The sequence below is a fragment of the Leuciscus leuciscus genome (genome assembly GCF_965113295.1).
Source record: "Leuciscus leuciscus genome assembly, chromosome: 14".
Classification (NCBI taxonomy): domain Eukaryota; kingdom Metazoa; phylum Chordata; class Actinopteri; order Cypriniformes; family Leuciscidae; genus Leuciscus; species Leuciscus leuciscus.
The window spans coordinates 4,914,684-4,937,647 of NC_138738.1; the positions used below are offsets into that span (position 1 = coordinate 4,914,684).

Genomic DNA, 22,964 nt, shown 5'->3' on the forward strand with positions numbered 1-22,964 from the left:
TTTTATTTCAGCTTTCTGGTTCAGTTTGCATATTATTCGTACATGAACCTGTTTGTGATGGATGGAAGTTGAATAATAGGACAGTCTTTAAAGCGTAATCTAATTGGCTCAGTGTTAAATCGGGAATTTCCACCCCTAGAGAAATGACTGTAAGAGTGTGTGTTTCCCATCATGCTGATGCCTGTCTGCCCTGCTACCAAAACAAATGAAATAGCATACCAGGAGAATAGAGTGAGTTTGTTTTCTTTTTGGATTGAAGGATAAAAATAGAAATGTTTTGATTTAAAAAGTGTTCTAAAAAGGGTGGCCTTGAACATTATATCCTAACTATTTTTATTTCTTAAAAGGAGAAAGATTGACAGGATTTCTTTCTTTTAAAATAAATGCCATTTGGTTTAATATTTTGGTTTGCAATGGTGAGTGTGTGTGTGGCCTAAAATTAACACTCGCCAAGCACCAAATGTGAGTAAAAAATGATGAAACCGTGTCAGTCGCCAACATTACACAATGGTAAAATTTTTATGAATCCTAAAAATCACCACAAAAGCGCAAGAAGACACGAAAGGGAGCTCGATTAGTTTCTCGCGCACTGTGTGGGAAGTTGAATGCACACATCCGAAGCGCGCGCCAAGAAATCTGCATCTCACACTGTGCAAATACTGAATTTAGTTCTCTTTCGCGTCGTCTTGTGCTTGAACAGACATGTTCAAACAGAATTATGTCAAAAATGCCTGTCTTGGCAAGTAGCCTCGTAAACATAGTCAGTTATGTCTTAAGTGAACGTAAACAGTTGAGAAAAACGCATGTGTATCAGTATATTGGATTTGTGCATTAGCTCTTAAAATGACAGGAGTCTAATAAACCTGCTGAAGTCTGTGATTTTAATTTTAATCAAACAAAGAAAAATCACTGCTCTTGACTGAATAACTCTTGTAACTTTAATAAGGATTCCATTTATGTTTCATGGCTGGTAAAAATGTTTATTTTCACTGGCTATTGGCAGGAGTGGTAAAAAGATAGTTTTAGGCCCTGTGTGTGTATGATGATCCAGCAGCATTATAACTGTTAATGACAGGGTGTGTTGAACACATGCCCACTTTCTGTCTATATACCTGAACAAGCCATGGGAAATGACATCAATTCAGTACAAACAGAAGGTTGAGACATATCGGAAAACCAATTGAAACCTGTTTGGTTAACAGCAGATTAATCACTCATATTTCACAGATATAATTACATGACCTGCATGGGGAATTTATCTAATGGTTTATTATAGCCTATCTGGTGATGATGTAGTGTAACCAAATCTCTTAATGCTCATTGAAAATAAGATGCAAATTTTATTGATTCCATGACGAGTTTCCCATTTATCTGTTGAGAAAAAACAACATGCCTGCGGTCACATTTTGAATGGACAACTAGACAAGGAAGTTTTTTTTCTTCTTCCTCATAGCACAAGGAACAATTTCATCATTAACACACACACGTTTTCTGCTATTTGAATGCGTATCAGAAAAACAAGTCTGTGGAACGTTCTGGAAAGTGTTCAAACTCTCAGGTAGGCCTATTACGCCATGCTTTTGGAAGATGAATGGTGCCTTTTCACTTTCAACTACAGCCTGGGTTTGTTTACACAAGAGGTGGAGCAAAAGACACAGCAGAAAACGGCCGTTTGTGATGATCTCTATAAAATAACCCTTACATTTACTGTGGATTGAACAGGGGTAGTTGTCACTAAAATGTAAGTAGGCCTATAAGATTGTGAATCATAACACACAGACACACACACTTTATTATACTATTTTGCTAATGCAAACCTGATCAAGTCTTTTAAAATAGCGGCATGTTCTGAGGATGCATTACAAATTGTGTATCAGAGAGGCGTGTTCGTGTATATGATAATATTCAGTTTCGTGTCTATATGAGGAACCAAGTCAGACAAGGAAAGTAAACAAGAAAAGCAAATAAAGAAAAAGGCTGAACCATTTCTTCTTACAAGGATGTTGGTGCCATGTGCATCTTAAATGCAAGGCAGGCAAATCTCATAAAATAATGCATCTCTTTATTTTTGTAATATGTAGATGTAGATTTAAATGCTAAATTTATTTCGGAGAGGAAACATGGATACTGCTGAATTAAACACGATGATGAAAATTGAGCACATTACATAATACATATTGCTTGACGTGCATAGGAAGCTGTATGGTATGTAGAAAGCAGTACGCTATTTACGCCTACTTTATAGTAGAGAAGTATGGGGTTTCGGATGTAGCCTGCCTAGGTGTGGAGAGCATTTGAAAAGCTCCAAACTACTGCCACCTGCTGATTTGTTTTAGACATTACAAATCTTTGTCCTTAAGATCTTTTATGGGTTTGCTTCTCTTTTTCAGAATATATCAATCATAAAAAGACTTTCTTAAAGGAGTTTTTTTTTTTTTTACGGTATATTCCTACATTTACAAATTCAGATAAAAAAATATAGGCCTAGTCCAAGCTATTTTGTGCATGGTAGTTTTTGAGGATATTTAGTGAATGACAAACTGTCAGTCTGTTTCTCACAAAGTAATCACAAGGCTTCAGAAGATTGGAAATATTTTGCACTAGTTACATAGATCACTTTTATTATACTTCTATAGATTTTTGTGTCTTTTTTAATGAAACTATTATTTAACAATTAATGGAAAATTTAACTTTATCAATAATTACAAACAAAGGAACGGGTCCCAATCTGCCCCTGATTTACCCATTCTGGATTATTTTATTGAAATTAATAAAAAATATTTATATATATTATTTATTTTTTAAAAGCCTTTAAACAGAAAATGAATTTAAAATCCAACGGCTCATGTAGCAACCTATAGTTTGATCTGTTTTGTTTTTCTAAACGTATACCCGGAATTGTCCAAAAGAGGGCAATGTTGCACTTTTTTTCAGGCTGTTATTGTGAAAAACTTTTCAGGCAGCAAGACTGTACTAGGCAGCAACCTATTTTTTTACAGTCTATGGCAGCAACTCGATTCTTCATGTGCTATCGGAAATTTCCCATTTCCTACTTCTGATGTCGTGATTGCGAGTTCGTCGCGTTCAAGTGCTTTTCTGTCTGAAAGAACACAAATCATGAGGGACACCAGGTTTATTCTTGCCCTTTTAAAGCCAAATGTATTGAAGATATTTAACTTAAAATATTAAATAAAATGTAGCATCTCTCATTTGACGTCCATATTCATCATGCTATCTAGATGGCCAGCTTTCTGACAATAATGGAATTTCAGTTGAATGAATATTTTCGCGGTGTATAAAACATAGCCTATATATAGCCTAATGTTTCAAACGGTTATTCAAATATGTAAATATGGACTACTTTACTGACAAAACAAGGCTTTTGTAGAAAAAACTAATAAAGCATAGCAGTCACAGCATCAATCGTTCTCTCCTCCGCCATGTTTAAAGATGATGGCAAGCCTAACTCGGGATCTCGAGTATCAAAATTATCTCCGAGTTTCCCAGTAGTAAATACGACTTGAGAGGGCGTTCATCGGTTCATGTCCAATTTCCGATTAGGAAACTCGTATTCACAATAATTCCGATAGCACGTGAAAGCAGCATTGTATCACGCTCCGTGTGGCCCAAACCCTTTCAGGAACACCAGGTGAACAAGCTGCAGTGAAAACATGATAGATAGGCTATTATAGGCCTATAGGGTCCCTGAAGTCCATATAAGAGAACTTTTAAATGGTGATTACCTGGAAAAGTCATTGATGAAATGAATGAAATCTTTTTTTTTTTTAAAGAATGGAAAAGGGTTTGTTGATAGGCAAGCACAGGAGTTGAGACCACATGATTATTAGCAGAATGTCAAAACTCCTCCAGAACAAGAGCCCCTTTTATTTCGTTTGTCCACGACTGCACCTGAGACATTTCTGTGGTTTTGCAACGACTAACACCTCGACAGCACATTTCTCTGCACAAAGATACCAGCGTAGCATGGCAATTTGGGGGAATGTGAAGGGGGTCAAAGCCGTACGGTGGGGTCCCAGCCTTTTAAATTGCTTGTAAATCCCTCATGTTGCTATTTTATCACTATATATTGGGTTCGATCTTTTTGTAAACTTGTTTTCTTTCAAATAGAACAGGTTTTGTATTTCTTTTTTGGAACTGATTGATCGTAAGCCTCGTTGATCTGAACTCATGTAACTCAGTGTTTAAATCAAAAAGTTCACTCAAGCTTATTCCTCTCAAAAGCTGAGGTGCATAAGTTCAGATCGATGAGGCCTACAATCAATCAGTTTCAAAAAAAGAGATAAAGGAAACAAGGTGGTGGGAAAAGTACAAAAAAAGTTATACCCTGTGTGATCAAAGTCAGTAAGTTTTAGTCCAATGCGATAACAATAAGATTTTCAGGAAAAAGAAAATTGTCGGAACACAATGTGAGAGTTAAAGTGAAAGAGAAACAATCCAAATGATAAATGCATGTCATTATATTCAATTCAACTATATATAATTGTGTTTAACTGTATGTAGCCTATGCTTTGTAATGAGAACATTTGTATTAAATAAGAAAAATGTGAAATGGAAGCATTTTCACTAGTAGTCTTTAGACTGTATATTCACACAAAAGAAATGTTCCTGATGATCCATGCCACTGTGGTGTGGGGTAAACCACAGGCCATGTGTCCTCCGTCCTTCTGAAAACATCCTGAGACGCTGCACACACCTCGGACAGTTGGAAATGTGCTGCGTTCACTGTTATGAGCGGCAGTTTGCTGGCCAGCGCTGAGGTTTTCACCCCTGGATGAGCATGTTTATGTGTGTGTGTGTGTGTGTGTGTGTGTGTGTATCCTGAGCTTCACCTGCGTAATCCACAACACTCTTCATTCCCTCGTCTGTTTGTCTACGGAGGTGGGTTTTTGTGCGTGTGGGTTTTTTTTTTTTTTCAATGTTCAGAAAGGATTGGAATGGTCTGTGTGGGTGTCTAACATAGCGTTACCAATAGTCCATATATTTAACTTGAGGAAATAAACTGTTTCTTCACAGTTCTCAAATACGAATGTATGGTCGAGGTTGAGAAGAAACCGAGTGCATTGCCAGTTTCTACCTCCCAAAAACTTAAAATCTGTCTTGTGACCTCTGACCTTACACCAGTGTGATATTTAGATGATGTGGCAACTAAATCCGGTCACCTCATTTGATCTTTTAGTGGTCAATGAAAATTGTACTAGTAGCTAACTCAAATCAATGTTTACTTATTTATTTGAAATATACTATAAAAGACAGAAACTATATTACATTTATAAATGTAATTTGAATGTAATTAAATATGCAATATATAATATAAAGTTAGTAACCTACATTTATTTTCTTTCTTTTTGTTTTGTTTTACAGTACATTTTAAAAAAGTGAAAACATGCAACAATTTGATTCTTAAAAACCAGACTCCGTTAACCTAATGAAGTAGCCAACGGCAGATTCTGTCATATTACATTTTTTGGTTACTTGACAAAACACGTTTTGATCACGTTCAGTTAAATCAAAATCTATAATTTTTTAATAAGGATCCATGAAGTTTGATAGCATTTGCACATAAACTCTTGGTTTGCTTATCAAGTCATGTATAATGCATGGTCATTTGCATATCATTTCTGATCTATGGCTCATAAACTTGAGGATTTATTCTGGTGACCTAATGCAAAGCTTTTGGTTTTATGTATTCAGTGACTCATGCTGTAAGAAGAAATATTGCACTTGAATAAATCTGGACAGCATGCATGACATCAGAGAGTAATTAAGCCAGTTTGCGTTGGAATTCCGTTTCCAATTCCTGCGCTCAGGTTTGCGCACAACTTAAGCACCTGCAGGTTTCTGTGTGTGCGTGCTGTTTTCACTGGACCATTTTCAAACTCCGAGAAAGAAAGAGAGAGTGAGGGAGAGAGCGCATTACGCCATCCTTCCCTCTTGGAAAAAAAATGGGATTTGAAACAAGTCTCTTACAAGATATCAAGCAGAACCGCTGGACTTCAACGAGAGACACTGCGCTTTTGCACCTACTCTTGGATCTCCACTCCGACAGAGCTGGATCACTATGGTTCTGAAGAGAGGGGCACATGGCAATGGTTTGCGCAGAGTAATCGATCAGACGTTTCCAAAGCTTCATTTTTACCTCTCCAAACCCGTTCATGGTAGTTCGCCAAGAGCTGTTGGTCATTTCTCCATCACCGAAACTCAGAGGAAGATCAGAGGATGAAAGTTCTGACTAGTCTCCCTCTTTTACTGGGCTTCTGGACTCTGTTATACCTGGTCTTCATCCCGCACGCGCTCTCCCTCGCCGGCGTGGCCGGTCACAGGGGCACCGGAGCGGCCAAACCCAATCCGCGGTTACCGGTGGCGCGCAACGGGACGACGCTCGTTAAGCCCTCTGACAACGCGAAGATCTCTCGCATCCGGGCTGGTCCACCTCTGATAAAGTCCGAGACTATCCCGGCTCGCGCCTCGGTACCTGTGAGTTTAGGGCGCAGGGAGGCCGCGCGCTCTTGGGTACCCAAGGATGCGGCGAGAGTCGCATCCTCTTCCAGCATCCAGCACCAAACGGGACACAATAAAGGAGTTTCTAAAGCGCCAGCTGCAATCAGGGCCGGTCAGCTCAATCCTGGCGTGATGAAAAGCATCGCACCAGCACCAGCCCATCTGAGAACGAAAGGCGCAGTAAAACTGGAGGACAGTGAGGAACCCAAACACCCTTTAGTGACGCCCCATGACTACATGCTGTCCCTGTACTGGTCACTGACCAGCGGAGAGGTCAATACTAGTCTCCTGCACGAGGCTGGGATGGCCAATACCATCACCAGCTTTGTAGATAGAGGACAAGGTATGGTATACATATTTAATCAGAGTTATGTTGTATGCACATTATAGACCGGGGCAAGTTGTCACATTGCTTAACTGACACAAATCTTAGTAAGGTATTGAATCAAGTCAAATTACAAAAATTTATTTTCCCCCCTCTAGCAGTGGTTTTCCATGTTCAAATAATATTTAAAATATAATATTTCATAGTATGGTATACTATGTTCTGGTACTGGTATACTGTAGTAGTTCTGGCATAGCTGTTAGGTAAACGAATTAACACAATGAAGTCACATTGGTTTATTGGAGAAGGTTGTTACCTTTCTGTTTTATTAATTGCAATTAAAGTGGCCCAAAACAATGATTTTTTTTCATGTGGTTTCATGATTTTTTTTTTCATACTAATTTAACTATTTAAAATGAGCTGAAAAGCCCATAAAGTTATTTTATAGCAGCCTAGCAGGTTCCAAATGTGACAACTTACCCCATATACTGTGACGACATGGCCTGCTATTACAGTCAATGTAATTATATATATAAAATGGTGACAAATGGTAAAATATTTCAGATTTTTTGTAGTCAACACTTTTACTGTGTGTCTACAGAAACTGAAAAAAAACCCATCCCCTAAAATATTTATTTGCGTAGGAAGCGTGACAACCAGCCCCGGTCAAGATTGTAAGTTAAAAGTTATTTGAATGCATAAAGGTATGTGTATATTAAAGGTTACTATACCATTTTAATTACTTTTTAGCTTTTGGAGTGCTATTAAATCATCTTGCAGTGTGCAGTTTTTTTTTTGTTTTTTTTGAGAATAAATATCCCATTTAGATTAATATGAACTAATAAAAAGTGTATGTATGTATGACAATGGCACAAAACATTAGAAAGGAAAATGTTTGACTTTTGAATTGTAGTCTGTCAAATGGCAGGATACTGCTGTGACTGCTTGAAATGTCACGTCAACTACCCATCATAAGTCTACCGCATTTACGCTAAATTGTCCTTTTCTGTATATACAAAAGAAAAGTCATGATATACATTTTTAAAACGTCTTATTTCTGCTTAGTATCGCACTACACACTAAATCTACACAATCATTTTCTTTTTTTTTTCTTTTTTTATCTGGGTCTCTGACCCAAACCAACTGTGTCAATATGCATCTGGCATAAGACTTTTGATGGACCTCTGCTTAAAGTAAATAAACTCCTGGGCCGGTTACAAGTAGGTGGCCTCAATATGTTTTTATTTTTTCTAAGTAAATCTGTTTAAAACAGCATTTAAATGGCCCTGCTTTCTGTAGCTGCAAGGTTGACTCCTCAGAAGCTTTAAATGGTTTTAGTTTATGCTGTGTGAAATACCCTTTGCAGATTTATAGTTACCACATCCTCTGTAGACTTCGAGCAATAAATGCATGCATCTCTCTTCCTTTCTCACCTACAGGGAAAGTTTCCCTAAAAAATATCATTTACTCACCCTCATGTTGTTTTAAACCTGTAAGACTTCTTCTGTGGAGCCAAAAAAAGGAGAGTTTTTTATTGTATGGAAAAGAGCAGCCTGGAACATTCTGCTAAACATCTCCTTTTGTGAAGAAAAAAAGTCATACAGGTTTGGATCGACATGAAGGTGAGTTAATTATGGCAGAAATTCCAGTTTTGGATTAACTATTTCTACAAGTTCAAAAAGCCACAGCACATCATGTCCTTCTACATCAGTGTAATTTACACACACACACACACACACACACACACACACACACACACACACACACACACACACACACACACACACACACACACACACACACACACACACACACACACAGCACTAATCAGTTGCACTCTCTCTGCCCCTCTCTCCATGTGCTTCAGATTTTTTTCAGCCTATGTTAGTGAAAGCCATATGTCACGGTGGTAGGCACACTGGTAAATAGCTGCAGGTTGATAATAATGCTGTGTTTACAGTATGTTGTGGTCTCTAGGCCGAGTTCGTCTGGTTTTAATAGTCTTTTGAAAGCAAACTGTTCTTGGATAAAATGAAACCTTTTGATTTTTATTATGCACTGCGTTCATATTGCATTGCATGCAGAGAGAAAGTGAGCTCGCTCTCCCTCTATATATATCTCTCTCTTTCACACACACACACACACACACACACACACACACACACACACACACACACACACACTGGGTTTCCATGTTTTATGGGGACTTTCCATAGACATGTACAAACACTGTACAAATATTCTATCCCCTAACCCTGAAATTACCCATCACAGAAAACTTAATGCATTTTTACATTTTCAAAAAACATTTGGAGCAAAAAATTTGTCCCAATAATGCAAGGTTTACCTGAAAAACAAACACACACACACAATCACAATATGTGAGCTTTGATAGTGGAGAAGCTTTACTGTGGTGCTCTTAGAAAAGCCCAAAGTGATTGATCATTTTACTACTTTATAAATACATATCTTCCACAATTCAGGTCCAATTCTCCATGCTATTACCATTAAATATTTCCACAAAACCACAGTATTACCTTGATTGTCATGTGCAAAAAAACATGGTATTACAATGTTAAATCATATAGTAAATGTAAAAATAAAATAAAAACATGTCATTGTGTCCAAAAATAATGGTAATGGCATTGTACGTCCCAAAAAAATTATAATGTATCACTCTGACACCATGTGCAAAAACATGGTATAACCATGATAAATGTCCAAAAACATGGAATTACCATTGTACATGTTAAAACGGTATAGTTGGTGTGTGTTTGGCTTTTAATATGGATGTAATCAAGATAAACTGGAACTAATAAAGCAATGCAAAGGCTATTTTCATTGACCTATGACCTTAACTTTTGCAGACGAGCGAGCGCCCCTGCTGAGACGCCAGCGCTACCTCTTCAACATCAGCTCAATGGAGAAGGAGGGTCTGTTGGGCGCAGAGCTGCGCATCCTCCGAAAGAAACACATGGACTCTCGCAAGGCCACGTTTGAGCGCATGCCGGCTCTGAGACTGTACACCTGCGCGTCAGGTAAGCACAGAGGCCTACTGGTGCACACTCTTCCCATCGACCCTCACAGCGCCCCTTACTGGGAAGTGTTTGACATCTGGAAACGGTTCAAAGACTTCAGAAACTCTCCTCAGCTTTGCTTTGAGCTGGAAGCCGTGGATCAAGGCCGACCGCTTGACTTGCGATTACTCGGCCTGGGCCGAGCGGGAAGGCAAACCACGGAGAAAGCCTTCTTTGTGGTGTTCGGCCGTACAAAAAAGCGAGGGCTCTTTTACAACGAGATCAAAGCCCGTTCAGGTCACGACAACAAGACGGTGTACGAGTACCTCTTCACCCAGCGTCGGATGCGTCGGGCACCGTTGCCACGTGGGAAAAAACCACCCAAGAACCAAACCAAACAGCGTTGCAACCGCAAGCAGTTGCACGTCAACTTTAAGGAAATGGGCTGGGACGACTGGATCATCGCTCCTCTGGAGTACGAGGCCTTCCACTGCGACGGTGTCTGCGACTTTCCCATACGCTCCCATTTGGAGCCTACCAATCACGCCATCATCCAGACTCTCATGAACTCCATGGATCCCAGGTCCACGCCACCGACCTGCTGCGTCCCCACCAGACTCAGCCCTATCAGCATTCTGTACATCGATTCCGCCAATAATGTGGTGTACAAGCAGTACGAGGACATGGTGGTGGAGAGCTGTGGTTGCAGGTAGCGAGATATGAAGAACCTCTTTAGTCTTCTTCATGACTTCCAGACTTTCTTTGACAAGAGCTTTATTTTATTGCCAAAATCAAGAGTACGACTTCCGTTTGTTGATCAGCTTTAGAAACAGGGAACAGGGTTGTGCACCATTCAGAATTGCATTGAGATTGTCTTTTAAATTCCAGTTTAATTCTTGAATTAGAATTATGGCAGCAAACAGGGTGCAGGATTGCAATTGGAAGGTTAATGTAAGGAAGTATTACTGGAATTCAAAAGAAATCCAAAAACCTGTCATTTTAACCAGAAAAGCAAACGTTGGCAAGACAAACTTTGATTACTGGATTGACTAGGCTTTGTTTGAAAGTTTTGAGGGGGAAAAAAGCTTTAAAAGAAGTGATATTTAAAGGTTTAACTTTAATAACATGCCATATTCCAATAACATTTAAGGATATTTAACAAAATTACCTGAAACAAAAATGTTACATTCAAAAAATCAATCCAGAAATGTATGCTCATTGCAGGAAATGACATCACTATCATTAAGTATTATTATTGGAACTTTAATTTCAAAGCAATTTTCGGTAATATTTACATATTATATTAGGCTACACTTATTAGATCCACACATAGATAGATAGATAGATAGATAGATAGATAGATAGATAGATAGATAGATAGATAGATAGATAGATAACAATTTCTATATTACATCATATTTAATAGAATAACATTTGTGTACCAGTGTGGAAAAACCCAGAATGCATAACTTGTGATGAATTTCTTTGAATTGCAATTCAGCAAATTCATCTTCCTGTCACTGCATTTCAACTTCCTGTGGATTGTGGCCAATTCGATTCAAATTCACACTCCAAAATGGAAAGGGATGCAGTTATTCCACTTTGAATTTTGCACAACCCTGACATGTAGAGATCATTATTAACATCTGGAGGGTGACATAGAGGATTCAGAACAAACAAACACTGTTGCCTTTACATCTTGTTCTTCTTTGTTAACACAAACCTGTGTGAATGATCCAATAAAACGCCTCGGATTCCCTCGTCAAATGCAGGTGTCTTCTTCAAAACTAGCTGAGGGCTAATGCATTAGTCTGGTTAGCATTAGCAATGCAGTCAGCCCCTGCTGGTAGATGTCGTAACTACACCATCTGGCTGCTAAAAACATCTTTCTCCACTGATTCAGTAAGTCTCCAAAAATTCTGTAGTTTTTATTAGTGTATTCTGATGGAATACATTTAATTGCAAGCAACACATATTTAATTATATTATACACTAGCGCAGAGATTATATCTTTAGATTTGTGAATGTTTCTGGTGAAAATACCCCACTACTCACCAGAGGCATTTAAACAGGTTGTGGGTTTTGTTCTCACATTAATAGCTGCAAAACAGAAGTACATTTGAAGTATTTTTTATAATCATTAATGAAACTTGATTAAATGTCTAGTTGTTATATAAAATGTGTTGTTTATGAGCTAAATGTCATGTAGTTCAATGCGAAGTAAATAGTTTACATGTTTTACAAAGGAAAAATGTTGCTATTGCTTTTAAAGTGCTTTAACTAAAGGGATAATAAACATGTGTATTATTATTTTTATTTTTTTTTGATTATCCAGTTCAAGGTTACTCCCCAAAGTAACAGCATGTAACGCATATTGTGATGTAAACCATTTAGAAACAAAACAATGGTTTCAAAACTTTTTTTTTTTTTTTTTACAAATATAGAAAGGTCTATAATTCTATTTGAACATGGCATTCAAATTTAATTCAACAACCATAGCACAGATAGTTTATGTCTGCACTTTCTTTCTTTTTTTTTTCTTTTTTTTTTGTATATAAATGGAAACTTTAAACTAAGATTTTTACGATGCAGCAGATATTCATAATAAAATTCAGACCCAGAAAAAAGTTTCAAGTGATTTTCTTTGCAGGCATTTTCTATTCAAGGTATATATATAAAAAAGTTTTTGCTAGTGAGACAGGCACAATGTTTTCACACAAAAAAAATGTGTCTGTCCAAACTAAATGGAAAAATGCTGAGAATTGTGAGAACAAACAATCAGAACATACAAGATGACAATGGCACAATTTCTATGGTAGCTACTGCTTATTAGACCAAAATTGATCCACACATTGTTGTTGATGATTCTTCATGACAATAAAACTATGCGCCAGAGAAAGCGCACATGCAGCATCTTTAGAATTTTGTCTTTGAACTGCCATTATTGCGGTGGCTCTTTATATTTCTATGGCATTGCTGGTGAAGTGGATTTACTTATTGTAGACTTAACGAAAGTTATCATGAGCATTGTAATGTTTGAAGCGGATGACATAAAAAACTTGCAGGAGACCGGGACGAGTCTAAAACGAGTGGTTTAGCCTATTCATAAATCCATAAGATCTTTTCATGCTGTGGAAATACAAACCAGAAGACAGAACACAACGAGCGCAGTGCGGAGAAGCTGCTGAATGCTTGAATCTGATGCATTCTACAATTATTTTCAGGGAAACGCAAGGCTAAAGTAGTTCCAGGCAGGTCTTGACCGCATTACAGTTACAAATCACTTCGCCAAATGATTTCAGTTATTTCAAAGGTCCTTATAGACTACAACAGCGGAAAAAAACAACACTCACAACAACACTGACCAAGCAAATAAATATAGTAAAAAATAGGATTAAAATGACAAATTATTTACATGTTTTTGCCACTAAATTATGCTTTATTATGTACGGAAAGCACATACTCTTTCTCCCGCTCTCTCACCCGCTCAGACGCACACACATGCAGTAGCCTACAGACACACACTCACACAGAAATGTGTTGTGACTGTCAGCACTGCTCTCACGATTTTATCAGTAAAATAGTTTAACAACTTTGACAACAATGACAGTGACAACAACTATGGACGCTGCTGCCGAACAATGTTAACATGCACAGACTCAGGTAATTCACACACGCTAAATCTCTCTCTCTCTCTCTCTCTCTCTCTCTCTCTCTCTCTCTCTCTCTTTCTCTCTCTCTCTCTCTCTCTCTCTCTCTGTTCAACTCATTCAACTCATATTTTAAGTCAATTTAATGTAATTTAGGTTAAAATTATTTAAATTGTTAAGTTCAATCAACTTCAATGTTTAAGTTTTTTTCTTTTTACAGTGTAATAACTGCATTAATAACTGCATTGCTTTGCTATCAGTGGCTGAAGCCTAAAATTATGTTTTGGAATTAGCAATGGAAGCTTGGGAATAAACGCATAAGAAATTAGTCCAACACACAAGAGTTTTTAAGGACAAAAAATAAATGCATAATTTGAATGTTTTGAGGTGTGGTAAGCATATAGAAGCAGAATAATTTACTCCAGGCCGTTGCATTATTGAAAAATAATGCACACCCGAGGTGTAACATTTGGCCGCATTACCACCTTTACCGCATTATTTTTCTAATAATTCAATTGCTCGGAGTCAATTGTTCCTTCCATATTCTCTGTGCACATTGCTAATCACTGAACTGCTTAGTCTGGTTTTAGAATATTCAATAACAAAACAAGTAAAATATCAGAAAAATTCAAAAGTGTAAAACATTTTCACTAATAAAAATATACAGACCTGTAAAATTCTGCTTCAGTCTGGTTTAATGTGGATGATGCATTTGAATGTTACACATTCATCTCCAATATCAACAAGCAACATTTATTGTACATTTGCCTCCTATTTTTCAAAGCATGAAATTTCGTAGAAGTGTCTAAGCAGAAACATGACTTGTTTGTAGGATCAAGTTTTGGTTGTTGCAGTACGTGGGCCTAGATTGTGGCATAGTGTCAAACTAAATCAGATTGTACAGTATCACACAGTCTTCCAGAGACGTGTTTTGTTTCCACATATAAGCAGAAACACCTGCTCGCTTGGATTGGAGGGTAGTTTTAACCCGTGGAGCTAATTGAATACAACTTTAATTGCCCGTCCATTAGCCTGTGCAGATTTCACAATGATACTTTGGGAAAGCTGACAAAAACACGTCTACATTAACGCTGGCCAATGGACACTCGCTACTCCAGAGTCTTTACACGCTCTCACTTTTATAGAGTTCCTGAGGCTTTAAGCGGAGAGTGTGTTTCCTAAACCTTAATCTCTCCCTTTCCCTCCATCTCCGTCTTTCAGGCTTAACATTTTTGTTGGCTTGTTATCGGCTCTGGCAGGGAAACCTTGACCGATGTTTAACATTTTTCCAACGCAATCTTATATTTCCTTGACAGATGCCTGTACAATTCTATTATATAGCAGGATACCACGTATTGGAAAACGAATTAAAGATGTAAGCAAGCAGTGATCAAGAAAAAAACAATGTTTTTGGAAGATTTTTTTTCCTTTTAGATGGGGAAAAGGATAAAGTTTAACAAGGTTATAAAACTCAAGAGAGAAAACGTAACACCCAAACACTCCAGTAGAGCCTATGAACTCCACGCTCAGAGTTATATATTATGCACTTATGTCAAATATACACTACTTCATTTAAATACCAAAAAACATATATATATATATACTGTATATATTTTCTCAGCAAGTTCATGACCCAAACTTCTTCTTGGCCTTCTAAAGTGTATCTATGAGGAAATATTTCTCTATTAGTTATACTATTAGTAACTCTATATCACTGCGTCCAAAAGCATGGGCAGCTGACTTATTGCCTCGCTGTCTTATCAGCCAGCATGCACACAAAGGTACCTCACAAAACTGATCTCGGACAGACAATGATCTACAACAAAAGAGAGAGAGAGCTTTGGTGATGACTAAGCAAATATTTCATTACTACAGTATTAATTTCTTGCTAGAAATGACATCAAAAGTGGAAAACATTGGTAAAAAAACAAAAAAACATTTACATACAAACTGACCACCAACTGCAACCTTAGTTTTTAGCTCAACTGTCACAGAATGGTACGCATAGGATTGTGGGATATCAAAGGCAGCGAAGGATACATCTGTTTCCTTCAAAAATCGATCAGGAAGTGAAGCTAACATTGGTTTTGGACGTGGCTTGATGCCTTCCAACCTTGGAATGTGTCCTCTGAAGGCATGCAGCATTTATAAGCTTTCGGTCTTTACAGGACCTGACTGAACACATGCAGTTGCACCACTTTAGTACAGCATTTCAGCACAAACAAAATTGAATAATTTCTGCATAAAATTTACGTGACCATCATTTCTCTCCAATTTAAAGGGAAAAAGACAGATTATGGCAAAGATTTAACTGTGAAATATAGATTTCATAACATAAAAATAATGATTGGTTTATCAATATTGTCTAGAGCTTAATATTGGACACCTAAAACACATCACTGTAAAAAATGATATGATCAGTAAGTCATGGCAGCACACTCTTTTTTTTATTCTTTAAGTTATACAGATTTCAACTTGATTTTTTAAGTCATTTTAATCTATTTAATTTGAAATGGCTCATACTGCCAATTGAAATTTTAAGGCAGCAACTGAACTTAAGTTTTTAACTTATAACAGGTGGAATTTTTTTACAGCGAGTGCAAGCAAGTGAACAACACTATCAGCAGATACATTCATTTTTTATTGAATTTCCCTTTGGTATGTGCCGTGCTTTGGAAAAAAAAACAGAGGCCAACTGTAGCATCAGCAATCCGAGCCAGACAATCTTTGATAACCCAGCCAATACAATGTCATTTGGTCAGGCAAAAGACCACCTTTGTCGTTCATGCATAACCTTCCCAGCTTGCCTGGACCTCCTGGTTTTGGCCGCCATGCTGACATTCTGCAGATTATTCCACCCCAGCTTTGAGATCTGCTGTTGAGAAAACACGGGAGAGCCTGATGGATCAATGGCATGCATACTTTCATGACTTCCGTCACTGGATTTGGCAGCCGCTTACATGCATCAAGGCATTCCAATGGAGGCAGATCATTTTATCTGCCTCCTCCTATTTTCTATCACTAAACATCATCAGAACACCATGTAGAGATCTTTCACGGCTAGACGAATTAGCAGTGACTTACTTTGAGCTTTAGTACTAAATCCACATTGCACATCTGCTCGTGGAACAAGAGTGAGAGGGGGTGTTTAAGCTAATGGGAACGGGAGGGTCACAGGTCTGTTCTGATATAACGAATCAAGGCAAATAAAAACATCCAATTATATAATCATGCATAGTTAGGACAAATATTAAATCATGAGTAGTGAAAAAAAAAACTTTTTACAATAGCAGTTTTTCATAATTGTGACTTTAATTGTGAAATAATTGTCTTTTTGATTATTTTAAACTTTCTCACATTAAGGTGGAAACTGGCTTCCATAGAAAACAAGGTACACTTTACTATTAACTAACAATGAAAATACTTCTAAAGCTTTATTAAAGTTTACAATATTAAAGGGGCTAAATGTAAGAATTTTCATGCATTCATCGCATTTTATTGCCGATGCGTGAACAGCTTATAACGAATCTTACAAAAACGAGACCTTCCCTGACTTCCTATGTTGCCTAAACTGATTTTTATGTGAAGGAATCGGGACGTTTTGCAAGGAAAATCAAAAGGATGTGACGTTTAAGCGAGCTCCCGACCCGAGAGCCTCTCTTCCGCTCATTGACACAAGAAATGAATGCTTATATTCTGTCCTTTAAAGTCATTGTGTCATGCAAAGAAAAGGGATTAATTCATATAGTCCCACATACTGTAGATCTATATAGTCTATAGTCTCAAATATAATAACAGTGTTATTCTAATTAGGCTACCTCATCTGTCAACATGATGCCGGTGAATTGCAGAGCTCGTGCAAACAAAGCCATATCGCTACGATCCGAGGCTTTCTTAACTGCTGTTTTCTCACCGCTGTAATTTTTGTTGTGTGTTATTTTGTTATTGAGAGGAAAGCGCTCACATGAAATATTAATCTAAACGTCGCTCAGTCTCAGCAGCGTGGACAGCATCTGGATGTTCGTTTACAGTATATTGAGGCAAAGGTAGGCTATTTCCAACTTCTTTTACTTCTAAGCGAAGAAGGAAAAAGAACTTCGTCGTGGACCTTGAATCACGTCTCTTGTGTGCACGAGCACGAGCACGAGCAATATGTTGCTGGCTGAAGTTCACTTAACGGCCACCGGTGTCGCTAATAACAAGCTAACATGAACAATGAACAGTTGTATTTTTGTTAAACAACAAATGTATTGCTGCTTAGTTAGTGCATTAACTAATGGGACCTTATTGTAAAGTGTTACCGAAAACATTTTGGGTGTAAAATCATCTTTCATGTGGTAGAAGCTATAGCCAAATAAGACAGATTCTCATGGACAGATTGTGTGGCATTCTCTCATTTTCAAAAATCATAAACAATCGTGCAAAATAAAAAAACATTACGACTCCAGTGACATCAAACAGGTTAAAATCTGGATCCTGAAGCAAAACCAGTTGAAAACCACTGATTTAAACAACTTGTAACATGACGCGCATGTGGTCTGTCTGTCTTTTCCTTCGCTTTGACGTTGATTTTGTTCTATTCTTTCCAATGTGGCCAACACCTGCAGTACTACATGCACATTTCCAGTTGTCACTGAAACTGGAGTCTCTCAAAACATTGGCAGGCCACCTTGTGGGAATATTTATTTTGTCCTTTACATCGTGTTTTATTGTGTTTATTGTAGTATGCCAGGCGTGCCCTCTCCTCACAGCACACTAAAATAGGGGAGCTGAGGAGGCGGAATTTACATTAGAGCTTATAGTTTGTTGAAAGATGAGTACTGCATCCCGTAACACTGATGTATAGCACATTGTAAGAGCAGACGGGAATATTTCAGGCCCAGATCTACTTTGCGCACCCCCGTTCTTTCAGTGGTGGTTTATTTGGTTGATGGAGTGGCAAATCACACAAGTCATGCTTCATGCAATAAACGTTATTTATTATTGTTCAATTGCACATTTCGCTGGAAGCCTTCTGGGGCCCAAGAATAGAAGAGAAGTGGATTTCCAACAAGAAAACAGGTTCCGCTGGGAATAACATGGCTTAGTATCAGCTGTCAAATGAAACCGAGTGCTGCTTGTTTTGGGATTTCTTGAGAATACAGGTATGTTTTGTTATAACTTTTATTGCATTTGGCCAAAGTATGAAACCTAAGCCTGGTGGGTAAACACACAGTTATGCCATTTAAAACAATGCTGCAGCATTAGGCATCGAACCACCTGATGCTCATGTACACAGTGATGTCATTTCCCGTGTAAAAATGTGCACCCCCTGTAGCATATGAAGTTAAATTATTAATGAGTTTTACATTATAAAATCCTGCTTTAAAATGCAAAAAAAAAAAAAAAAAAAAAAAAGAGTAGTTCGCCTTAAAAATGAAAACTCTCACCCTCATGTTGTTCCAAACCTGTATGACTTTCTTTCTTTCGTTGAAAACACGTAATTTTGGTTTAAGAGTTTTGTTTAATTTTGAGGAAAAGTCCTGTGCATGTATAGTCAATATAATGAAAGTATGTGAACAAAGGCTTCAAAACTGACAAAAAAACACCATAAGAATGTTATAAAAGTAGTTCATATGACTTGTGCATGAAATTCTTTAGTCTTCTGACGTTAGACTTGTAATATAGTGAACATGTTGTACAGACTACTTTAAGATCAAAATCCAGGATGGAAAAATAGGCTCCCTTTCAACTCATGTGTGTGGATTTTAAATAACTGGCCACACGCCACAGGAAGTTGAGTTCGAATTTGAATTTGAATCGGAATGACAGGAAGAGGAATTTACTGAATTCAACACACACAGTGCATTCTAGGAAATTATGTGTTCTTTCACCCTGCGCCGCAAATCAATCAATCAATCAATCAATCAATCAATCAACCAATCAATCAATTAACCAACCAATCAATCAATCAATCAATCAATCAACCAATCAATTAACCAACCAATCAATCAATCAGGCCTGTAAACCTTTAAACTTCAAGGCTTTTTAAACTTTTTTCCCAAAGCTTTCAAACAAGGTTTGTTTATCCAACATTCAAAATGTTGCTTTTCTAATTAAAATTCCACTTTCTAATGGTTAAATTCAAACTCTGCATCCTGCTTGCCACCACCATTAAAATTCAATTCAAATTCAGAAATAGAACTATAATTTAAATTTCCAATTCAAAAAATGGTCAGCAATCCCGTTAATGTTGCTTTTTTGTTTTGTAGAGCCTAACAGACAGTCATCCACATTCACTTTCATTGAAGAGCAGCTTTTGTATTACACAGAAGAAAGCTCATCAAACTTATTTGGAATGGCATGAGATGAGTAAATGATGACAGAATTTTAATTTGTGGGTGAAATATCCCTTTTTGTGTTTTTTTGACTGAACGTATTTTAGGAATATTACAGTGGAGTGAAACAGGTCAGATTCATTTTCCATAAGTGTACAGGGCACCAAAAGTCAGGATCTCCTATGTCCTTTGGAAGCTTTCCAGTCTTAAAATCATGGATAAACTAATGGATGGCTACAGAATAGAGAGGGAGTTTGGACAAATGTCCGGCACAAACATAGAGGCGCTTCTGTTCGGCAGATTGATGAATCATAATGACATCTGCATGCGCACAGTTTTGATTTGGAATCAGCCAGGGCTCATTATTCAGGTCTTCAGAAAATGCTCAGGTGTTGAAAAATAATATTTGCAGGACGGTTCAGGGTCTCGGCCTCCACAGACTGTGTCTTTATACCTGCACATCCTTCTCCTGCCTCCCTGCCCAGCATCTGTTCAAACAGCCGTAATCAGAGCTTTCAGTAAGCAAAGGCTATTCCCACCGAGAGATTTCCAGTGCTTACACAAACACGTCCTTAAGTCCTCTTGTTATGATTGGCCGTCATATTCCTACCAGTCACACACAGGTATACGAGGACTGTGTACGCACACACACTTAACTGTGACGCACAAGCTCGGTACCGGCGTGCTGTCATCTTAATACCCTAAAACACACAAAAAGAGCTTTCATCAGGGCAGGTTTTTTTTTTTCAGATGGGAGCTCTTAAAACCCAAGAGGATCTCGAAAACCAAAATGAGACTGTTTATGATGTGCTTCATTACTTCACACATCTACAAGTGTAGCTCATCAGTCTGCCTGGCTGATTAATTAAATATTCACATTACATTCACTGACGATATAAAAACTACATCATGAATATTGCTATAATATCATTAATTAATAACTAATTAAATACATTATAAATGTATAACATTTATAAAATAAAGTTGCCTTGAAACGGAAGTTGCGATTGTCTTTTCTTTCCTATTGTGACATATATCTGAGTGAAACGGCTTCTCAAACAAGAACAAATGTAGGGCGGGGCTTAATTTTGTCCACAAGGAATCGACTGGATGGTTGTGGTTTGCTATTGGTGGATCTCATGTGAGTGACAGGTTTCCCCGCCCTAAACGTCATCAGAAAAGAGAAAAGATGTCGCTGCAAGAGAGAGGGGAAGTTATTTTGGTTAAAGATTATGAGGGCACATGCATTAAGAAAAAATATTATGCGCACAGATAATTGATAATAAATACTGCAATTTTCCATAATTTTTTTTTTCTCATTTTTTGGAAACAAATATTTTTTTTCAATATTTGAACTATTGTGTATATGACTGATTCTGAATAGAGAAGATATTAAACTGGCTACATGCTTACATCAACTGTAAGTTAGAGATGTTTTAATAGTATTTAATAGAATGTAAAATTCTGTGGCAAAGACACCATTAGAATTGGTGTCACTCAAAAATGTTCCTAGAAGTCTCTGTGTGGTATTTTTCATGTGAATATGTGTTATAAAACACGTGGACACATGGAGTTTGCAGATAAATATTGCTGTTTGTTAGTGCAAATAAATATGATTATGATTATGGATATGATTAGGCCTACATATCATATGTCCTTGTGTGGAAAACCTGTCTTGATTCGATTTTTATCTAGAAAAACTAGATTTTTGTGTATTTTACTGATTAAAATAAAAATGTTATGCCATTTCAAAGCAAATGAATATCATCCAGCCTTACCCATCACAGACTCTATGCCTTTACTTTGCGAGCTGAGCATGTTCAGTGTCAGAGACTGAGTCACTCCCGTTTCTTGACGTTTCGGGGCATTTCTGCATTTTCCTGCTTTCTTTTAGCTTGTATCAGAAACAGGTGGCACCCGTAGAGCCGCTCTCTGATGAATGAGTTGAGTGAGGGATCTTGTTAAGTGTATTTTTATCGGCTTCATCTGAACCCGGCCTTGAACTGCTGTTTCCTGGGGGAACAAGTCATGTAAGAACCGACTTTTGTTCATCGTGGTTTTGTGCAACGTGGCTTCGACTAACATGCTGACAGTTTCTGCATCTGGCACCGAATGTTAACTTTACTCATGGTGGAGCGGGGCCCCAAACTACACACACACACACACACACACACACACACACACACACACACACACACACACACACACACACACACACACACACACACACACAAGTACAAGATTCCCTGACATTCTCACCTATTACCCGTCATTTAGAAAACAGCGCACTCTCGCTCTCTCTGCAAGGTGCTAGGCAAACATACCGGCCCTGAAATATGAAAATATCGGCACTCTCCAAAGCAATTTCCTTCAGCACAGCTTTGCTCTGAGGAGAGACAGAGAGATTGAGTAGCCCAAGATGAGAAATATGCCTCACTTTTAAATCTTTTAGGGAGTGTTCACACTTGGCATGGTTTAGCTCCATTAAAACGAACCCTGGTGCGATTGCTCTGTTAGTGCAGTTCATTTAAAAAAGTGTGAACACTGCCATCTGAACCCTGGTGCCACTAAACAAGCGGACCGAGAACACTGAAAAGATGGGTCTCGAAACTAAACGAACTCTGATGTGCTTCAAATTAAATGAAACGTGTAAACGAACAAAAAACGGCACATAATGTCACAAGATGGGACACTAAAAAGGACAGAATGCTCAAGCATAGCTGTTTTTTCTCGTGATAGTCTTGATGTTGTCCATCACAGTTCAGTACAGACATCAGAACCGTGTCTCCTCACTGCAGATCTGTGTTTGTGTGTGTGACGGAGGGATTCCTGACACTGTTTTGACTTTTTTACACATTTTATACTCGCTCTTCACGAGTTCTCAGCTGATCAGAATACCATCATATGCAGGCTATGCACATATGAGAGCATTTAGCCCAGAACAGGGTTCAGGATCTTTAGGTTCAGGATCAGACTTTAGGTTAAGTGTTAAAATGCCAAGCGAACCAGGACTAAATGGGTTTTTTTTTTTTTGGTCAACTGAACTACAAGTGTGAACAAACCCTTATAGAACTATATTCCAAGTCTTCTGAAGGTGTGTAACAAGTTTGTGTGAGAAAGATCAAAATTTAAGTTT

The 22,964-nt window shown here is 37.8% G+C and overlaps 1 protein-coding gene across 1 annotated transcript; it reads left to right on the forward strand.

The window, feature by feature from the left end:
* Positions 1-1,493: 1,493 nt before the first annotated feature.
* On the forward strand, positions 1,494-11,618 carry gdf5 (growth differentiation factor 5). The gene is made up of 3 exons (XM_082137091.1): positions 1,494-1,558; positions 5,713-6,862; positions 9,712-11,618. Exons 2-3 carry the CDS (start codon positions 6,238-6,240, stop codon positions 10,572-10,574), a joined length of 1,488 nt encoding a protein of 495 aa, XP_081993217.1. The 5' UTR covers positions 1,494-1,558; positions 5,713-6,237; the 3' UTR covers positions 10,575-11,618.
* Positions 11,619-22,964: the final 11,346 nt, after the last annotated feature.